At 44.9% G+C, this 21154-nt stretch overlaps 1 protein-coding gene across 5 annotated transcripts in view; it reads right to left on the reverse strand.

The window, feature by feature from the left end:
- Window positions 1-14001: 14001 nt before the first annotated feature.
- The window catches only part of SEC16B (SEC16 homolog B, endoplasmic reticulum export factor), a 56407-nt gene continuing 49254 nt past the window's right edge, over window positions 14002-21154 (reverse strand). For all 5 annotated transcript variants that reach the window (XM_072830748.1, XM_072830747.1, XM_072830745.1 and 2 more), the window contains 7 exons: window positions 21034-21101; window positions 17873-18028; window positions 17594-17689; window positions 17140-17248; window positions 16925-17004; window positions 15735-15833; window positions 14002-15090 (listed from right to left, as the gene is read on the reverse strand). In XM_072830748.1, the coding sequence (XP_072686849.1) occupies window positions 15022-15090; window positions 15735-15833; window positions 16925-17004; window positions 17140-17248; window positions 17594-17689; window positions 17873-18028; window positions 21034-21101 (677 nt within the window). In that variant the 3' untranslated portion in view covers window positions 14002-15021. The remainder of the gene's footprint in view (window positions 15091-15734; window positions 15834-16924; window positions 17005-17139; window positions 17249-17593; window positions 17690-17872; window positions 18029-21033; window positions 21102-21154) is intronic.

Consider the following 21154-nt stretch of genomic DNA (forward strand, 5'->3'; position numbering starts at 1 on the left):
CTTTCACAGAGAATAATCAAGACTTGAGGGTGGGCCTCAGAGAAAAGAAACTAGGAAGCCAATTTTTTAGTTTTTGAGCTCTTCTGGAGGCAAAGAAGACACTGTGACTCACATATGGCAAAGCCAGCTCACCCAGCCATGAGTTCCCCATGGGGGTTTTGGCCAACACCTGTAGCAATCAATCAATAGTGTGCTACTGTCTGGTCATGTCCTCCATGCAGATCTACCTCAAAACCAGTAGTGGTGAAGAGTGACAGAGAAATCTGGTTTTCAGGATCCCACCCATGTCTACCTCCATCATGGAGACATCCTAGTGATATAAGGATCAATGAATCATGGTCCTTTTCTACTCCCAAGGAACTTATGACCTAGAGGGGATATAGACTTCAATACAAGTAGTCAGATATAAGTAAGCAGAGAATACACTGTCTACCTGAGAACACAGAGGAGGGAATGATGGTTTCAACTAGAGCAATCAGAAGAAGCAATCAGGATTAATAGGATTTTGAAGGCAAGGGAGGGAAGCACACTCCAAGTCAAGGGAACAACAAAAGTAGAAACTATGAAGCATGAAAGGCATAGGGTTTGGAGAATATCAGTAATGGAAGCATTGGTTGTAGAAGTTCAATGAGAGATGAGGCTGAAACCAGGCCACAGAAAACCTGAAATGTCATATTAAAAGACTTCATCTTTGTCCTTTGACAAATAAGCAGACATCATAGGTTTTGAGTATTTATTCTCTGAAGACTCTCACCTACTTCTCCCTTGAACTTGAGACTAGCAAATCCAGCTGCATGGACTTGGCACATCCCCACTTGTAATTCCCATACACATCTCAACCTCATATGTCCAAATCAAACTCTTGATCTTTTCCCCGCATCTGTTCTTCCTGTGGTCTTCCCTATTTTCCTGCTGCTAAACCCAAAAACCTTCATTTTACTCCTTTGTTTCTCTCACACCCCATAGCTAACCCATCAGCAATTCTAATAGCTCAACCTTGAAAATATATCCAGAATTCCACCGCTTTCCACCACCATCTCTACAGCTATCACCTTCGTCCTACCACCATGATCTCTTGCCTGGTTTGTTGCAAGATTGAGCATCCTGTCTCCCACCTGGAGTCTATTTTCCACCCACCAGTCAGAGTGAACCTTGGAAAGTATTAGGTAGGGTCATGTCAGTCATTCCTCTGCTCAAAACCCATCAAGAGTTTTCCTCTCACTTGGAGTAGAGGTCAGAGACGTCCTATGCCACCTGCCTTCATCTGTTTCTCTGAGCTCTTCTCCTATTGCCCCCATCCCTTGCATCACCCCCAGCATGCTGGCTTCTTGACTGCTACTCACACACTAAATATGCTCTACCTCAGGACTCTTACACTTGGCATTTTCTTGGCCTGGATCTTGAGATGAGAGATTATTCTAAATTATCCAGGTGGGCCCAATGTAATCAAATACTCTTTTTTTTTAAGAAGGAGACAAAGGGGCAGCCCCGGTGGCTCAGCGGTAGTGCCGCCTTCAGCCCAGGGCCTGATCCTGGAGATCTGGGATTGAGTCCACGTTGGGCTCCTTGCATGGAGACTACTTCTCCCTCTGCCTGTATCTCTGCACACCCCCTCTGTGTCATGAATAAATTAATAAAATCTTAAAAAAAAAAAAGGAGATGAAGAGAGAGACCTGATAGAGAAGAGGGGAAGGCCATGTAATAATGGAAGCAGAGGCCAGAATGATGTGGTCACAAGCCAAGAAAGCCAGGCAGCCCCCAGAAGCTGGAAGAGGCAAGGAACAGTCTCCTTTCTTTCCTCCAGAAGAAACCAGCCCTGCTAACACCTTGATTTTAGCCCCCTGAGACCCATCAGGCTTCCGGCCTCCAGACCTGTAAGATAATAAATTTGTTGGTTTGAGCCACTGAATTTATGGTCATTTCTTACAGCAGCAAGAGGAAACTCGCACAACTGGGGAACCATGTATGTCTGTCACAAGTAGAAAGGACACTGGAAATAGGGATTACCGGCTCTCCTTTTACTCTGAAAATTCTAAGAAACTAAAGGGACTCTAAAAAACAAAATCATTGTAGCTTCTCTGGCTTCTGGCTCCTTCCATGGCGAGATGGCAGAGGCAGAGGCCAGCTCTGTGCCAGTCCCTGTCTACTCGGTTGGGCCTCTTCTGTAGCAGGAGCTTTAGCAAACACTATCTCTAGACCTGACATAGAGCAATCATCTTATTTTTTAAGAGCATTAGCTTCCCTAGCATTTTCTTTCTTTCTTTTTTCCCTGATGGGAGGAGGAGAAAGAGAAGACTTCATGCCCTGAAGTAAAAATAATTACCTTCAGGACTTCAAGACCGCATTCCCACTGCTTATGCAGTTCTGATCAAAGTCACTCATGAATTAAGCACAAACTGTAGCCTTCTATTCACTCTTTCTTTAAATAATCTTTCTGCCTCTCCCCTTTGAGGAAAAAATTTAAAAACTGAAGACCAGCATTAACCATAATGATAATGTTTCACATTTATATTCTTGAAGAGCATTAGCATCATTAGGCAGTTAATGCGTATGACACTTCTCCCTGTGAGGCAGGTCAGTACTGTCATTCCCTCTCAGTGACAGAGATCTGGGGTATATGAGATTCAGCACTCGCTCGTACAGTGTCATCCATCCGTCACAGAGCCAGGGCTGGAAACCAGGTCAACAGAAACTCACATCTCCATCATGTGTAGAACCACGAGTGGCCAACAGCCTCCAGAAAAGATTGTGTTTTCAAAAAAAGAAAAAGAAGTTTCTCAATTAATAACATGATTTGAGTTGTGTGTTCCTAGGTTTTCAGAGAGATAAGAATAATAGACACACAAGAGATGACAGTATAAAAACCAAGTGCTATGCTGTGTGGCATGGACAGTGAGAGCTTTGGGAATTTGGAGAAAGGACACATGATATCTCCTGTGTCTGTGTCTGTGCAGAGCTTTCTTTTCCCATAGTTCACACCAACTAGAATCCTCATTGCTCAGAGAGGTGCTCTGCATTTGCAGTCGGGGTTCATATAGGACCCACCTAAAGGCAAAGCAGCAGCTACATCTGCAGCAGAAAAGAATGCATTAGAAATTAGTATCCTGGCCTCTGCTCCTCTGTCATAGTGACTGACCTGGATCTAAGAAATTGCCTGTGGGGCACCTGGGTGGCTCAGTCGGTTAAGCACCTGCTTTTGGCTCAGCTCATGATCTCAGGACCCTGGGATGGAGCCCCACATTGGGCTCCCTGCTCAGCGGGGAGTCTGCGTCGCCCTCTGCCCCTCCCTGCCTCATGCTCACTCTCTTTTTTTACATGAATAAATAAAAACTTTATTTTAAAAAAAAAGAAATTGGGGATCCCTTGGTGGCTCAGTGGTTTGGCACCTGCCTTTGGCCCGGGGCGTGATCCTGGAGACCTGGGATCCAGTCCCACATCAAGGCTCCCTGCATGGAGCCTGCTTCTCCCTCTGCCTGTGTCTCTGCCTCTCTCTCTCTCTCTCTCTGTGTGTGTGTGTGTGTATGTGTCTCTCATGAATAAATAAATAAAATCTGAAAGAAAGAAAGAAAGAAAGAAAGAAAGAAAGAAAGAAAGAAAGAAAGAAAGAAAGAAAGAAATCTCCTATAGTTTAGTGATGGCATCACTACCAGATTCCTGTGACCCAGCCTGGATCCCTGCTCCAAAGAGAGAAGACAGAGAGATACTTTAGTACTTGACTTATCATTTGCTGAAATGAGCCAATTTTTTAAGTAGCCCGGCATCTCACTTAAGGCCATGAGATGATTTCAGTTAATATTTTTTTCAAAGGGACAAAGACAAGTTAAACTAATGGTTCTAGACTTCTGGATTTCACAGAACAATTAAACTTCCCCTCCCTACAACCAAAAAAAAAAAAAAAAAAAGTCAGACACTCAGGAACTTTTGGTTTGGGCAAGTAAAGGCATTTTTTTTTAATGCTATTGTCTATTACCATAACTTTATAAAAGAAAGGGCATTTCAATGTCAAATAATGTAGAAAGACCTAATCGCAGAAATGTAACAGAAAATTCATAAAGCTCTATGCAAATGCGCTACGTTGTGCTTGTTTTTCTCATTTCTTTGAAGGCTGGTGAAAACCTTGCACCGTTGGGGCCACAGCTCCAGGCCTGTGTTTGGGAATCTCTGCCTTAAGTGCTCCCTACGCCTCCGACAGTTCTTAGAGCTCTCATTTGCCACTTTGCCATTCATATGAAAATACGAGGAAAGCTGTGCTGTCTACTTCTTGAACCACTGTGATGGGTAAACTGTGCCTACAGAGGGTGGGCACTGAGGGGATGCTTCTTTTTTTCTTTTCTTCTCTTTCTTAAAGTACAGTTGGGGAAAACACACTTGCATCTATCTAGCTAGCCACTCATTCATTTCATTCATTCATTCATTCATCCATTCATCATTTATGGATCACCTCCTGAATGCCAGGGTCTTTTAGGAAATGGGGAAGCAAAGAGGAAGTTTCCAGCCCTACTGACACAGACATCATGAAACCAGGAGACAAAGTTGCAAAATGCAGCAACACAGCCAATCCCAGTGCCAGCGCCTCTTCTGGCAGAGTCAGAGATGAGGGGGGTTGGGGGCATGGGGAAGGAGGGACCATGTGCACACACAGGACCCACCAAAATTCCATTTCTATTGTGCACACCCTGGTAACGAGGCCGACAGCAGGCATCTCTTCAGATAAGGCAGACAATGATACATCCCACTGTTCTAATTCTGGAACCGCTATGCCACCTCATTAATATGTGAAAATGTGTTAAAAAGCTGCTGATAAACAGCTGCACAGAGGCAGAAATAGTGTCTCCCATCACATTTGCAAGCTTTATTGGCTCTCAAACATGGCATGAGAAACGAAGCTTTGCCTGCATGTATAAACTGGGTAATTTGCTGTAATACTCCACTTTATTGGTAGACATTTTGCCCTATCATGTCTCCCCAACCACAATTTCAGGACACTTCTGATTTACACAGCTCCGTTAACTGCCTCTTTCTTAGAAAGAACCATCATATCGACGGGTATAGTTGTTTTAAAATTCCAACTTATCAATAAAATGGAAGATTGACTAGTTTTCATGCATTGCACAATTTCTAATAACGGAATTTCTATTCACTCCAAGAGCATTTGATTAAGGAATTAGATGCAAGTTATATATAAATCAGCATGAGCCCTGAGTCAACTGAGGCCACGGAAAGTGCATCTCTCAGGCGGGAGGAGTAAACTTCTCATCCCAACCCAGGATGAGACCAGGAGTTAGCAAAGAGGCTGATCTGAAATGTTATAGCCAGAGCAGATTTTCATTTCTCACCACACTGCTCCCCAAGGCCGGGGCGAAAGCCCCAATCGACCTTACCTTGGGGATGGCTCTGCTCCATATTTCTCTAGCTACCCTTCCCACTGGAGGGAAAGTCCCAAGTTCAATTCCAATTACCTCCTTTCCCCACCCTCATCTCTCCTTTCACATGACAGATTGATGGTCTCCTCGGGTGCCTCCTGAATGCACCTGAAATGAGGGGTGGGGGGCAGCCACACTGAGCTGGCCCATGTGATTTCCACCATGTCCCTATTTAGACCAGGCCTGTTCAGGTGATTCTAATCACTGACCTCCCCACCACCTCCCCCGTCCCATGGAGGAATTACGGCCTATTGGGGACCTTCTCTTCTGGATAAATATTAAACTGCCAGCTGGCAGCTGCTCTTTTCCTTCTGGGTTGGGGATTATGTATTTGTGTAATTTTTATATTGTGTTTGTTTTCTTGGCAAATGGCTTACTTCTCATTATTGGGTGACATGGTGGGGAGAGGAAGGATGTAACTCTAAGGGCATGTTCTGCTTGTAAAAAGCAGATAATAAAAAGGTGGCTTTTTTTTAATGCACAGAGTGCGAAAGTATATAATTTAACTAAACGCAAAGAGCCTTGGATCCTGCAATTATCCAAGCAATATCCAAGCAGTGCTTGGAGCAGAGGAACTCAGAAATGGGATTTTCTTTTTAGAAGAATTTAGGCGATTCTTTTGACACATACATCTCCTTTCACTTAGCTCTCCTGGGTCCCCTCAGCACCCCCACCCCCTGGGAAGAGAGCAAAAACAGGCTCTGGGTCAGCATGTCCCACATCTAGAAAATGTGAATGTTTCCTGGCAGTGCCAAGAGTATGGGACCTTAGAATTGCAGATGCAGGAGGATTAAGTTAAAGCCCTTGGTATAAAATCTGACCTAATTAAGATACTACCGGGGCAAAGCATTCCAACAGCAATTACACAGGTTGTAAAGGGGTGAAGTAGCCTTCAAAACCAAGAAATGCTTCTGCCAAAATTATGCACCCCTGAGGATCAAATGAGGATTTGTAAATGCAGGATATCACTTGCCTTGACCTCAGGTGGGGGCACCTTCCTTCCATCAGCTGCCACAAAGGCTGCTTGCCTGGGGGTCTCTGCAAGGGGCGCCAGGCTCCCTCTTCCAAACATCTATCATCTCTCCCGTGGACAGCTTCTCAAAAGCTGCAATGATCCTCTCATTTGTGCCCCTGGCTTCTCCTACAAAACCATTCATTCATTCACAGATTTTTTTCTTTTTTACATTTACTATATACTGGGCCCTATCTCAGCTTCTAGTGATTAAGAGATGGATCATATTCAAACAGTAAGGTGACCCCCACACAGCAACCTCTAGGCCAGAAGTCATTTGGAGGTATTTTCTTAAACAGTTTTGAGGTTCTCATGATGGGAAATTATTCATTCAGGTCTATTTTGAATTTTGAGCCCTTATAAGGCATATGCATTATGCAAGGTGCAGGAAATCTAAAGATGAGTAAGTTACTCACCTGTCCCTGAGAAGTCTCAAGTCTAATGGAGAAAATAGACACAAGATAATGAGTAATATCCCTCTGTTGCAGATGGGAAACGGAGGAACAGAGATTCCCCCTGGCTGAGGCTGGGAACAAGGTTCAGTAGTCCTGTTGGGGTTTGCAAAACAGGCACAAGCATCTTAAACTAAGTAAACAAGAGGTAAGGGCCTTGGCTCTGGGGCCAGATGACCTAGGTTCAAATCCCAGCTCCTCCAAGAACTGTGTGATCTCAAGGAAGTTACTAACCTCTGAGGCTCTACTTCCTCCCCTAGGAAGTGAGGCTAATAAATCTACCTCTTCGAGTTGTTTTAAGGATTAAAGAAGAGGCACCAAGCACAATGCTTTCCCAGCTCCATCCTTGCTGTGCAACGTTACACACAAGTTATTGGAACTCTGTGCTTCATTTCTACAAAATACCCTCTTCATTGTATGTTAAGATAATTTAATGAAAAACACACGTAAACTTACACTCTTGTATCAATGCCTAGCATGAAATATCATTATTGATGTTTTTATTATTCCAAACACACCCCTAATGCAATACTAAAAAGCTTTCCATTTTATTTTTTAAGATTTTATTAATTTAGAGGGAGGGAGCGAGTCAGAGAGAGAGAGAGAGAGAGAGAACACAAGCAGGAGGAGCAGCCGGCAGAGGGAGAGGAAGAAGCAGGCTCCCCTGGAAAGGAGGGAGCCTCATGCGGGACTCCATCTTAGGACCCTGGGATCATGACCTGAGCTGAAGACAGACTGAGCCACCCAGGTGCCCCCCAAAAAGCTTTACATTTTAAATTATGTTTTCATATTCAAAGGAAAAGCTCATCAGCTTGGAAATCAGAACTTTAATTAAAGGGACTTAGGAAAATTGATCAGCCTCTCTGGGCTGGGTCTTTTCGTGATAAAGTTACCTCTTCCAGAACCTTCCCCATCACCTCCTCCCTGGGAGGCAGAATCAGGGTGCCACACACCAACAGCACCTGAGGCAACAATTATCCTGAGATATCCTTGGTCACTTAGCCACCCAACTCACCTGTGCATTCTGAGAGCTAGTACTTGACTTTCATTTATCTACCCCATGGGAAGTCCTGAATAAATGTTCGTCGGATGGGTGGATCAGAGTTTTCGACTACGAATTTTGGGGACGTTGAGAAATTCAATTAACTCATGTCAAGTCACCAGTTTAGCCAGTGGGTTGTGAGCCCAGAACTGAAAGTCTTCCTACGCTTGCTGCAATGCCTTCCCCAAGACTACAAAGTCAGCCTCTACAGAGTGTTAAGTCGGGAGTGATTGTTTCCTTCGTAAATAATTCTTTATTTTAGGCGGCAACACCAACTACCTTTAAATTGCAAACTACTCTAGTGCATTTAAAAACCGATTTAGCAAATGTCAGCGTATCTGTAACTTGTTGGCAATATACCTGTTCCACAAAGTACATGCAGCAGGATCCTGAATCAAGATATTAACTGACATAAGTTACCGGGATAGCAAACAGCATCTGTGGGCTAGGGGAAGGAAGGATAGGCGCTGTTGCCGACTGCTAAGAGAAGAAGCTGAAAACCTACATTAAAAAGTCATGACTTTTATATCCTTGGTCACTTAGCCTGGGTGGCTCAGTGGTTGAGCATCTGCCTTTTTCTCGGGTTGTGATCCTGGAGTCCTAGGATCGAGTCCTGCATGAGGCTCCCCACAGGGAAGCTGCTTCTCCCTGTGTCTCTGCCTCTCTCTCTGAGTCTCAAATAAATAAATAAATACATACATACATACATACATACATAAATCTGATGTCTCCTATTTTTAAAAAAAAGTCATGACTGGGAGGCCCTGCTTAATTCTTTACTTCTTGAGTATTTATTTAAATATCCAAAGAAATGGCAATGAAATCTTGAAGCCCAAAACTCGAATTATTTCTGTTCTAGGACGACAAAGTCTCCTTGTGATCCTAAATTATGATTATAGAACATAAGAACGGTGAAAAATTAAATCAAGAAACAGTCAGTGATCATCTTTTACATTCCCAAATGGGCTCCTAGAACTCAGAGACAAGTTTTAAAAGTCAAGACTTTAGATTTCCAAGAACCCAGTCTGCAAGAACATAAGAAATTAGCTAACATTTTCTAGCCAAATGCCTGTATTTATTGACACAGGATCTGTTACATCCTATTCTAGTAAGTGGGACTCCATGGGCATCTACATAGTACCAGCCACATGGATGATGTGTAATGAAGAAGCTTCTAAATAATCCTCTCTTGGGAGTAAACAATAATTGTGAAGAAGAGGAAATCAAAGGTGGGGGTGGAGCCTAGGTGAAGAGATAAATTGAGAAGGCATCTTCACGGGATGGTGCCCTGTATATGCCCACATGCAAAATCACACACATGCGCCACCTGGCACCCTTCTCTGTAGAGTTCCCCTGCAATACTCAGTCTTTTCCTGCTTCAGAATCCTGCAAAGGGCAGGAAGAAGCCAGAGGGGACTCTGCGTGGCAGTCTTGGCAAGTCTAAATCAGATTCTCTCTTTCAGATGCCAATGCTCCATGGTCCTTGTGATCACAGTGCACTATTTCTCTTGTTCCTTCAGACTTCCTGCACACCTACCCTAAGTGCCACTTTAAACTTTGGCAAAAAAAAAAAAAAAAAAAAACCTTTGGCTAACAGGGTGCCTGGGTGGCTCAGCCGGTTGGGTGCCTACCTTTAGCTCAGGTCATGGTCCTGGGATCGAGCCCCATGTGGGGCACCCTGCTCGACCAGGAGCCTGCTTCTCCCTCTCCTACTCCCCCTACTTGGGGCGCTCGCATGTGCACTCTCTCTCTCCCTGTCAAATAAATAAATAAAATCTTAAAAAAAAAAAAAAAACCTAGCTAAGAGATTTGCTCTCGTATACACAAGCAGCGAACTGACCTTTGATCTTAGCCTACGAGAGGTGATACAATTTGAACATATTACATTTAAGCCCCTAAGTTATATCAATAGATGAAACCCCTACATTATTAAGGGATATCAAAGTACTAAGTTCTTTGAACATGTTTTTAAGTATAAAAGTTCTTACATTATGTAGTAATTTCTATGTCTATGTGTCTGTCTCCTTCAGTAGACAATGAGTAGTTTAAGTGTCAAAAGTATTTTTGTTGGGAAAGCAGTACAGTGCCTGAAACATCATTCAATTAATATTTGATGAATAATGGAGCAAATAAATGTATGTATGTGTGTCCAGGGACAATGTGGCTAAAAGCCCAGATTCGGAGCACTTGATTCAGACTACCTGGATTCTAACCCCAGTTCCCTACTTACCAACTGTGTGCCCTTGGACAAATTGCTTAATTTCTCTGGAGTTTCCAGATTCCCCACCTATAATATGTTACAATAATACTAGACACTTTGTGGGATCCATACCACAGTACCTGACGCAAAGTAAGTACCAATACTATTACTATTATTGAATTCAGGATGCCTGGCCATTGTAACTACCAGGAAACTCCAAGCTTTTAGGTAGTTATATCCCCAATTTTAGGCAAGAAAACCCCATTTTGTGAACCTTCATTTCATAAGCTCAGACTGGATTTAATGGCCTTCCAGAATGTGAAAGAGCTCTGGGCACAGGTGGTAGGAAGCAGCTGTTCCCTATCTCTGCTGAGGACCAGCCGAGTGTCTTAAAGAGCCACATGAGTGATTTGGGCATAAAGTATTATGGATGATTTCCTAATGTTCAAGGGTGTGAAAGTCTGGGCTGCCTCAAGGGCAGCCATGGAATCCCCCTATCTTGGGATTCTTTTAAAATTGGATACTTAATCGGCTCTTAAGATAAAGACCAGGGAAGCACCTCACTTGCAAGGAACAAGCATTAGGTCAGTCCAGTTGGGCTGCTGCTCACCTAGTTCCGGTGAAGAGCTATTACCTGGAGATTCATACAAAAAGGAAGAAAGTACGGAAAGCAGATTCCTCTACTTAGCGAGATTGTAATAAAACATTTTAATACGCTGTTAATCAAAATAACTTCACATCTCATTATGAAACCATTTCTGGAGGACCCCAAAAGGATGATGCCTTGTTCAAGTACTCACGAGAGCCGCCCGCGCTGGGGACCACGTTTAGCGGCCAACTCAGGTGAGTGCCCAGCATCCTGTGGTGTGCAGATCACCCTCTTTGCAATTTCCAGCTTACGATGGCAAAGAGGAGAAAAGTCTCTTCCCTTCCACTCTACCGGAGAACTTCTGTGAGTGCCCAGACCCTAATTACATACCTATTGTTCTCTTCAAGCAGTAGACTGTTTTGCATATTTCCTCTTGGGAAGAAAATATTCTGATTTTAGTGAAGAGGTGGATGCAGTCTCTTGCTCTCCGTCTTGGCTAACCAGAGGAAGAGAGCAAAAAGGAAAAAAAAAGATTTCCAGGGGGAAGAAACGCTTGCAGCCAGAGGCTTTGATCCCGAGCAACCTGAAGCTTGAGTTAAGGCTGAAAGGGGAGGATGTATAGGTGGCTGAGGAAGCCGGGCTGGTTTGCAATTTTACAGCCATATAAGGGGATTAGACGGAAGCCTGGAATGGTGATATATGATAAAGACACGTAAATGGAATTTAATGGTTTGTTCTCTTCCAAATTACCGAACATTAAGTTTAAGTGTTTTCATATAAATATTAAATTATACGTATATTCCAGGATCTCAAGTTTGCACATCTCACCACTCAGTTTAAGGCAAATGTAGCATCTTTGTTCTCCGTTTCTTCCTCCAAGCTCACACCCCATTGAAGAGGAGGAGAAAACAAACTTGCCAACTGATAATGTCTCAGGCTCTTCTTTTTCAAGCAGTGTCTGTTGGTAAAGCCTTCCCTTAGAGAATTCGGCTTGTTCTCCCTCCCCACATGGCTCCGGGTGGTGGGAAAGCAGGCCTACGGCTGACAGGGCGCGGGTGGCTGCTCTGGCCCAGCCCCGATCTGGGTCTGCTGGGGCACAACTGACTCCCCGTGACCCTTAGGGACACTGCGCAGTCATTCCCTGCAGGCATCCACATACACCAGGCTGCAGGGAGCTAGCAGCTCTGTCTCAGGCCAGGGCCATCCATAGCAGAGGCCAAGCTGCTATGACTCTCCAGCCACATTGGAGGTTGCCGGACCCACTGCTCCTCCAGGCCGGCTGGCCGAGTGGCCTTCCCTGAGGATGAGGGAGGGACCCCAAACCCCGTGCTCTCAGGTTCCCCATCCCAGCAGCTCTGCTCACAACCTGCTCTGCTCCCTCCAAGCTTTCACCTTCTAAAGAAGACCAAATGCTTCCTGCTCACAGCTGCACTCACTTTTGTTCACAACTGGCTTTTGCCAGCTGAAGCTGTAAAACCATCAGGACCTTTAGCAAACTCACCACCATCACCACCACTAAAAAAAGCTGATAAACAACCAAGAACTCTGAGTGACCGGTTCATCAGACCTTCCTGCACCCAGCTGAGGGCTATCTCCTGCCCAAGGAGCAACAGGATTTGTTTTAGCCAACCATATATAGATTAATGGATGTGCCTGACTTTGCAGAGCACGAGCTGTCAATCGAGAATTAGCATAAATATCATGACCTCCTCCCTTTCTAGTGCATAAAGCCCCCTGAGTTGCCCTCAGAAACATTGTTCACTGCTGCGTATCCCTTTGCCTAGGAAGTAACTCAGCTCAGTGCTGGCTCTGGTGATGCTTCAGTCACTGATTTTGCAGGAATTATTCCAATGGGAGGAGGAAGTGAGTACCCAGGCATCTGATTCTTTGCCTTCCTCTTTGGTCCTCACTCTCCTCTAAAGAGGTTCTTTTTATGGGGTTGACCTTCTCCTGTCATTGTTCCCAGGGGCACTAAGCCACATGACTTAGCATTGGTGGCAGATAGGATGCAGGAAGAAAAAGTAGCTTGGTAATAAGGACACCTATTGAAAAGTAGGGATTTTTTTTTTTTTAGATTTATTTATTTAGTAGTGCCTGTGAGCAGAGGGGGGAACAAAGGGAGGAGAGAGAATCTCAAGCAAACTTCCCACAGAGCACAGAGCCTGATGCACGGCTCAACCATGAGATCATGACCTGAGCCCAAACCAAGAGTCTGACGCTCAACTGACTGAGCCACCCAGGTGCCCCAAGAAGTAGTTTTAAATTACTGTTCCATTACCTATACTGTGAATGAAAGACCCAGAGTTTAATTTGGTAGGCACCAAGGCAGTCTATACTGTACCTATTAGGTTGTTTACTAATAATTTTTTAAGAACACTTGTATATATAGAGGCACCTGGGTGGCTCAGTCAGTGAAGCAGCTGCCTTGGGCTCAGGTCATGATCTCAGGGTCCTGGGATCAAGTCCTGAATCGGGCTCCCTGTCCAGTGGGGAGTCTGCTTCCCCCTCTCCAGCTGCTGCTCCCCCTGCTTGTGCTCCCTTGTGTACTCTCTCTCTCAGATAAATAAAATCTTGAAAGAAAGAAAGAAAGAAAGAAAGAAAGAAAGAAAGAAAGAAAGAAAGAAAAAAGAAAACCCCTCATCTAGCGGTAGCATGTAGCAGGTGCTTTTCTAAGACTTTGACTAATTCTTGGATGTCCCTATGTGGTAGGGACTATCATACTATCGTAATTAGCATCCTCATTTTATAGTTGAGGGAACTAAACCACAGGACAGTTACATAACCTTGCTCAAGGTTACGAGATGAACTGTGAATCCACTGAGATCCAAGTTGAAACCACTTGGTTCCTCTGAAACTCACACGCTGCCACCATCATGCCACCACTGGATGTCAGCGCACCAAATGGCAGGAGCAGCTGTCTTTTAGGGGAAGTAAGGAAACGGCATTTACCGAGGGCCTTCTTGGTCCAAAAAACACTTATGCATACATTTCCTAATTTAATCTGAGAGACGAATAAACTTTTCAGAGAACAGAAAATGCAGTATTTAGTTAATGGAGTGACTGATTTGCATCAGAGGCGCTTTTGTCCATATTTTCTAAATTGAAAAAATAACATTAGAGTAGACTTGGAAGTTAAGAGGATCAGTCCCCAGATTCTCCATTAACAAAGGGCTCTTTCCAGCTGCACGCACCTTATCACACAATGAAACCGTTATTAGAAGCACTTCAGGGAAGTGTGTTCAGTGTGCTCTCTCCCTCCGCAAAAATCAGCCAGAGACAAGCATTTGCTATAAAATCATCTGTTTTAATCGCCATCCACATCAGAACTGTAGTACATTAGAGTACAAAACCTGTATGTACAATTACAGATAGAAAAAAATGTTCTTTGTGAGGAGCAATTTGCAGCAAATCTGACAAACAGCAAGAGTCATCCCTATTTTGGGTTTGAAAAGAGAACTGGAAATTTCCAAGATGTCCCCCTCCTCCCTCTGGCTGCACTGACCCTCCAAACATCCATCTGCAAAAGCCTGAGGTAGGAAGGGTGGTATTAACACTATCAGGCACTCCTCCTCCTCTCTTAAGGAAGGGGTGAATTTTTAGGAAACATTTCCCATCATTTATTATACTGATGTTCCATCCATCTGCATCATTAGGTTCGGTAGTTACCATGACAATATGATGCCTACAGCAATCTAACTTGATAGCCAGATGCCAGAATGTGAAAAAATAGGACCAGCTAAGAAAGTGAGAGAAATATAATTAATCTGAAGCACATAAAAATGTGCACAAAACTAGGACCAAGAGGGAAACTGCTGAAATGTCACTGAGGAGGGAGTTCTGACGGGAAGCAATAATCAAGTTTCAGTATATAAACTTTGCTAACTAGAGCCGTGAATTGGTCTAGAACTAAGATTGAGGAATGTGTCAATGTTAGTCATGGAAATTGCTCTGGGCACCTCCCCCAAATAATTGCCTGCCACAGAGCCCAGTGGGTTATCATTGATTCCAGCTGAGGGGTTCTTAGGCTTGACTTTCCTGAGGATCTGAGGCTGTCACCCTGAATACTCCCACCATGGCATTCTGCTCCCCTCCAGTCTGCTGTTCTACCCAGCTTTTCCATCCAGCCCGTGTAGTACCATCCATCATTCTGAAGCTAATGTTAAGAGACTGGACTGGGCTGTGTCCTGGAAGACCCTGTCCTAGTAGAGGCAATAGGCCAGCATGACCCTTTTGGGGGGCCCAATATGGCAGAGGGGCTGCAGATCAAGGAAGGAGACCAGCCTGGGATGGGTGACCATTCTCATCATGTCTGGGTTGGATAGCGGCGCTGAGCTAGGCGATTCGGTCGGTTCAGGCTGGTAGCCATGGAGAGCTGGAACAGAACAAATGTTGCATGAGATTTTAGCCCCAAGAAGGACTCCATCTAGGGCTGGCTGGTTGGACTGAGTTAGGGCATCCTGAGTCTAGAACACTCAAGCTGCATTTGGCTTCCTGTGGTGATATTCTAATTATTTACTTTCACCCAACACCTTCACCTCTTAAATATGGCAAAAGAAATTCAATTTTATGAAGAGGAGAGGCCAAATGAGTACATGAGAGCAGTCAGTCTACCCCAAGTCACTGAAGAGCAGGAAGTTTAGCTTTTCTCAAAGTTTGCAATGATCCCCTCACCCCCAGGATGGAGTGATGGTATCTCCACACCATTGGTACCAACACTTATGTGTCTCTCAAAGACTCAAGACCTGTGAAAGGGCAAGAGTGGTATTAATAATAGTGACATTGAGCATTTTCTGTGTGTGAGGCCCTTCACACACATGCTCCCATTGAATCCTCACACTTACACTTTGAAGTAGCTACTGCCTACCCCACTTTCCAGATGTAGAAACTGAGTCTTACAGACAGTAAGTGATTGGCTCGAGAGCCCACATACAGTAAGTGGCAAACTACGATTAAAACCTTGGATCGCCTTCATCCAAAATTTGTGCTCCTAACCTCTCTCCTTCAGGGATCCCTTACCTGGGGCACCTGAGATGGGTTGTAGAGAGGAACGCTTCCTTTCAAAGGGGTTGGGGGAAGCAGAACACCAGGGTTGAAATAAAGCTCAGAGGAAACAGCCTGTGATGGAAAATAATAGAAAAACCCTATTAATCACCACTTCTGATTCCAGAACATCAAGGGGTTCCCTGAGCATTAACTTTGGTCAAGGGATGCAGATGAAAAAGGTTTCCTGATAGACCTTGGGGAATTTAAGCAAACAAACATGATTCAAGTGGGCACCGCCAACCCCTGGGTCTGGGGTGGCGATGCAGAGGCAATGCAGAGGCAATGCCTAAAGCTCAGAAGAAGAAAAAGCCACAGTTATATTGGTAGCATCATAAAAAGTAATATCATATTCTCTGAAAGGCCTAAAATACTACAAGAGTGCTCTAACCCAACCATAAGAAAATAAAAATGTTTTCCTGGCAGTCGGCATGAAATCCATACCATGTGGACAATTCATCAAGAACTTTTTACAGTCCTTGCCAAAGACACTGGTGAACTCTGGGACAGGGAAAGAGGCAATTCTCTAGACTTCACCTGGAGAAGTCATTATGGGCTACATTATGTCTCCTTGAAACTTCCTATGTTGAAATTGTAACCCCAGTAGTACTCCTGAATGTATTTGGAGGTAGCGTCTTTAAGGAGGTAATTAAGGGGGCACCCAGCTGGCTCAATCAGTAGAGCATGTGACTCTTAATCTCGGGGTTGTAAGTTCAAGCCCCACATTGGGTGTAAAGATTACTTTAAAATAAAACCTTGAAAAAAATTTTTTTAAATAAAGGGGTTATTAAGGTAAAATGAGGTCACTAGGGCCCTCAGTCATTATGACAGGTGTCTTCATAAGAAGAGGAAATTTGGACACAGGTGCACACAGAGGGAAAACCATGTGAAAACCATGGCCATCTGAGGAAAGGGGCCTCAGGAGAAACTAACCCTGCCAACCCCTGCCTCAGACGTCCAGCCTCCAGAGCTGTGAGGAAATAACTTTGTTTAAGCTGTAGACTGTGACATTTCGTCATGATGGCCCTGGCAGACTACTACAGAAGCTTTCTCCAGTTCCCCATGAGTCCCTCACAGGATGGCACCTCCAGCCCACAATGAATATTCAGTCCTGACACACACAGGCATCTGGTTGGGCCCCAGGCTCCAGCCTGTGGGCTGCTCACCTCAGGCCCAGACACGCCTCCACTCCCAGTGCCCTCGGCTGCTCCCCCACTGGACGCTGATCCTCCGACTTCACCCTCGCCTAGAAAGCAATGAGTCAGACAGAGCAGTTTCCACTGCTCAGGGCGGAGGAGGCTCCACTCCCAGAAGGCACCCCCAATACCTGAGGAGCAGAGGGAGCCCACAGACAGCCCAAAGGACATGAGGTTGGTGTTACCTGTGGCCCCAGACAAGGTGCTGGTGCCTGGCAGAGACTGGGGCGCTGGGAGAGAGGTCAGTGAGAGGCCGGGGCCAGCCTCAGGAGGAGAAGATGCTCTGGAGGTCTCCTGCATAGTGGAGAAAGACAGGCAGTGTTAGGGGTACTGACTGTTACCAAATGCCGGCTGCCCCTATTCCCACAGTGCCCACAACTGCAGCCTCAACCTCTGACCTTGCTGCTGGGTACTCACCCCGAAACTCCACTTGCCACCCCAAAACTCTAGTGCCACTCTTCTACTCAATAATCAACTACTGGCCTCCTAAAATTAATATTCTCCATCCTGATTTTTAAGACCCAGCTGGCCTTTGCCGATTGCCAGATGCCAGCTCAGGGTCTCAGAGGTTCTGAGGAAACTTCCTCCAAAGGGCCAACAAGTGAGGAAGAGTCCTTGCCCTCACACCCTCACGCTTACCTCAGAGTTGGGACTGTCGGATGAGTCTTCTCCAGAGCTAGATGCGTTGTTGGTGGGCTTCGAGCGAAACCAGCTAAACCAGCCAAACCCTGAACTCTGGAAGGGAAAGAAGGAGATTTAGGGCCTCCAGGTGTGCTTCTCCCACTGACTAGGAGACAGGCCCACTCCAGTATGATGGTGGAGAGTCAGAGGCCCAGCCAAAGCCCAGATTCCCAACCCTACCCACCCCACCACCACCATTTGGAAAGGGAACAGCGGCAACAGAACGAGACCCTCCACCTTTGTGTTCTCTTTCACATCTCCTAGCTTTCCTTTCTGTGTCGGGTTTTGGGAAGATTTTTTATCTGCCTCATCGGAGGAATCCTCCTCCTCCTCCTCCTTGACTGAAGAAGTGGAACTCTCAGAAGTATTTCGTGATCTGGGAATCAGTGGCTCCTGGAGTTAAAGAAAATAAGAACTAACGTTTTTATGGCACTTGACAGGTTATGAAGGCAAGTCACATGTTCTCTGTCACCAGCCCCACTCAGTTAATCTGTGGGATGGCCTTACAGGATCACATTTTACTGATGAGGAAAGAGGGCTTAGCTCTGCAAAATAATGTGCTGAAGGCCTCAAGACAAGGCCAGAACCCAATCCCAGTCCTTGTGTCATCCCTAATCTGATGGGCTTTTAGGCCAGTGTTAACTCCCCACGTTAGCATTCCAGAACTGTGCTGAAGCCTGGAGCAGAGGATGTGGAAGGCTCCTGGTGGAGAAGAGGTGAGATAGGAAACACCCCATAGGGATCCACACACCCAACCACCGACCCTAACTCATCCTAGAGCTCATTCCCAGAGAAATTGCTCACGATCAACTGCAAAATGCACCAGTGGGAAGCAAAATATGCCCATGGGCCTTAAGATTTGTGTGTGTGGTAAAATATATATAGCATAAAATTCACCAATTTAACCATCTTTAAGTGTATAATTCAGTGGCATTAGTACATTCACAATGTTGTATAACCACCACTAATCTCCATTTCCAGAACATTTAATTGACCTCAACAGAAACTCTCTGCCCACTAAACACTAACTCTTCATTTTTCCTCCTCAGAAACCCCTAGTAATCTCTACTCTTTCTGTCCATGAACTTGCCTCTTTTAGGTACCTCCTATATGCAGAATCACACGATATTTGTGTGATGTAAATGTTAGTATATTTACATTTTATTATTTTTTAAAAAAAAAAAAAAGCATAATCGGTACAACCTTTGGAAAATACTTTCCCAAAAAATTGAAAAAGCTTCAATTTTTGAGTCTAGCACTTAATATGTAGTAAATTCTATTCTAAGCACTTTATGTAGAGTGATTCATTTAATCCTTACAACAGTCCTGTGAGGTGGGTTATTATCATCCTATTTTACATATGAGAAAACTAAGACACAGACGGATTAAACAACCTGTCTGAGGCCACACAGCCAGTACATGGCAGAGCGAGGATCCAAACCTAAGCAGTCGGACTCTCCTTCTAGGAATTTTTCCTGGTTGCATAATTCAAGAAATAGACAAGGCTTGCGCGTCCATCACTAGAATGCCCGCCACTGGGTTTTATACACGAGGGGAAGGGAAGGGAATTCACAGAGAGGAGGAAAGAGAGAAAAGGAAGAGAGACACACTTGAAATGTTTAACCATGTGGGAATGATGAACGAAACCTGGAGCTCCTCACTGTGGCCTAGAAAGCCCTGTGTGATCCGGCCTCTCTCTACGGCTCTGGCCTTGCTTCTCAGCCCACTCTCCCCACTTTCTACACACAATGGGTCCCTTGTTCTTTCCTCCCTGCACCAAGTCGGTCCCATTCAGGGCCTGTGCTCTTGCTATTCCCTCCACCTCGCACGCTCATTCCCCTGGCTCTTGTCTGCCCTCATTCTGACCTCTGATCAGGCCTCCCCAGGGGTGCCTTCCCTGGCCACCCCATCTAAAGTAAAACCTTGCATGCACACAGTTGTTTATTTGCCATCAACTCCACTGAACAGAAGGGCATGAGAGCAAGCTTGGTCTGGTTTTTGGGTGTCCCCAGGGATCATACTGGGGACATTCGTTGTAGGAACTCAGGATTTGTGAATGAATGAATGGATGGATGGATGGATGGATGGATGGATGGATGGATGATGGTGCTTTCACACAATGGACTTTATCTATCAATATTAAAAATCATTTGTGGGGGCACCTGGGTGACTCTGCCTTCAGTTAAGCATCTGCCTTTGGCTCAGGTCGTAATTCCAGGCTCCTGGGATCGAGCCTCACGTTGGGCTCCCTGCTCAGTAGGGAGCCTGCTTCTTCACCCTCTGCCTCTGCCCTCTGCCCTCTGCCCTGTGCTCGCTCGCTCTCACTCTCTCAAATAAATAAAATAAAAAGAATTAATTTGAAAAATAAATGAAATAAAAATTAAAAATAACTAAAAATCATTTATGAATGATATGGAAAACCTCATTTAATAGTGTTAACAGGGATCCCTGGGTGGCGCAGCGGTTTAGCGCCTGCCTTTGGCCCAGGACGCGATCCTGGAGACCCGGGATTGAATCCCATGTCGGGCTCTCGGTGCATGGAGCCTGCTTCTCCCTCTGCCTATGTCTCTGCCTCTCTCTCTCTCTCTCTCTCTGTGTGTGTGTGTAACTATCATAAATAAATAAAAATTTTAAAAAATAATAATAATAATAGTGTTAACAAAATGAAATAAAATTTTATATATACATTTAGAAACATGAGTGATATGTGATTATTTATGATGCTTTTTCTTTTTTAAGTTTTTTATAACAATAATGTACTACTTTTTCAGTCAGAAAAAAACAAGGAAAGCATGGAAGTTTTTGAGGTCTTGCAGCGCCTACTACTTGAGACATGTATACAAAGTGGCCACTATTTATGTGATCAAAGGTATACAATGCACCCTTCAAGCCAGGCAAAGCTCAAATACCCATTGTTGGCAGAAGGGTGCATCCATTGGGAAGCTAGCTAGCCGGATCAGTGAGACAGAGCCGCATCCTCCACGGCCTTCTAGCCTAACTGAGGAGAAAAGACACAGCTGCCATTGATCCTTCTTGAGAAAACAGTGAGGTAAAAATTACAATAAAGACATAAACATCCAGAGTCTCCCATGACAGGGAGGGGTGTGGTGGTGCCTGGTGCAAGGTGAGGAGTGGATGTGAGAGGTCTCTAAGGCCAAAAGGAAACTCAGCCTTGCCGCTCCTCGCCCCATGGACACTGGCTGGTAGGATTGAATATGAACAAGAACATGGCCCCCGTTCCCACCAAGATGTGGCATAGAAAGAAACGAGAAGAAACAAGGTGCAGTGTGGAAGGGACAGCTAGAGCCAGGTGGAGGAAGGCTAAGAAGTCTGGGCCACTGGAGAAAGCTTGAAGCATCAGAGTAGGCATTGGCATCTGCTGTGCTTTGTCCTCTCACCTGCGGTTTGGAAACGACCTTTTGACCATCAGGATGCTGGAAACTTCCTTGAGATACCGTGTTCTCTACTATGACACAAAACACAAACACAGTGATTGGAACTTGGGCTTTTTCCTTCTAA

The sequence above is a fragment of the Canis lupus genome, chromosome 6 (assembly GCF_048164855.1).
Source record: "Canis lupus baileyi chromosome 6, mCanLup2.hap1, whole genome shotgun sequence".
In the NCBI taxonomy this organism is placed as follows: Eukaryota; Metazoa; Chordata; class Mammalia; order Carnivora; family Canidae; genus Canis; species Canis lupus.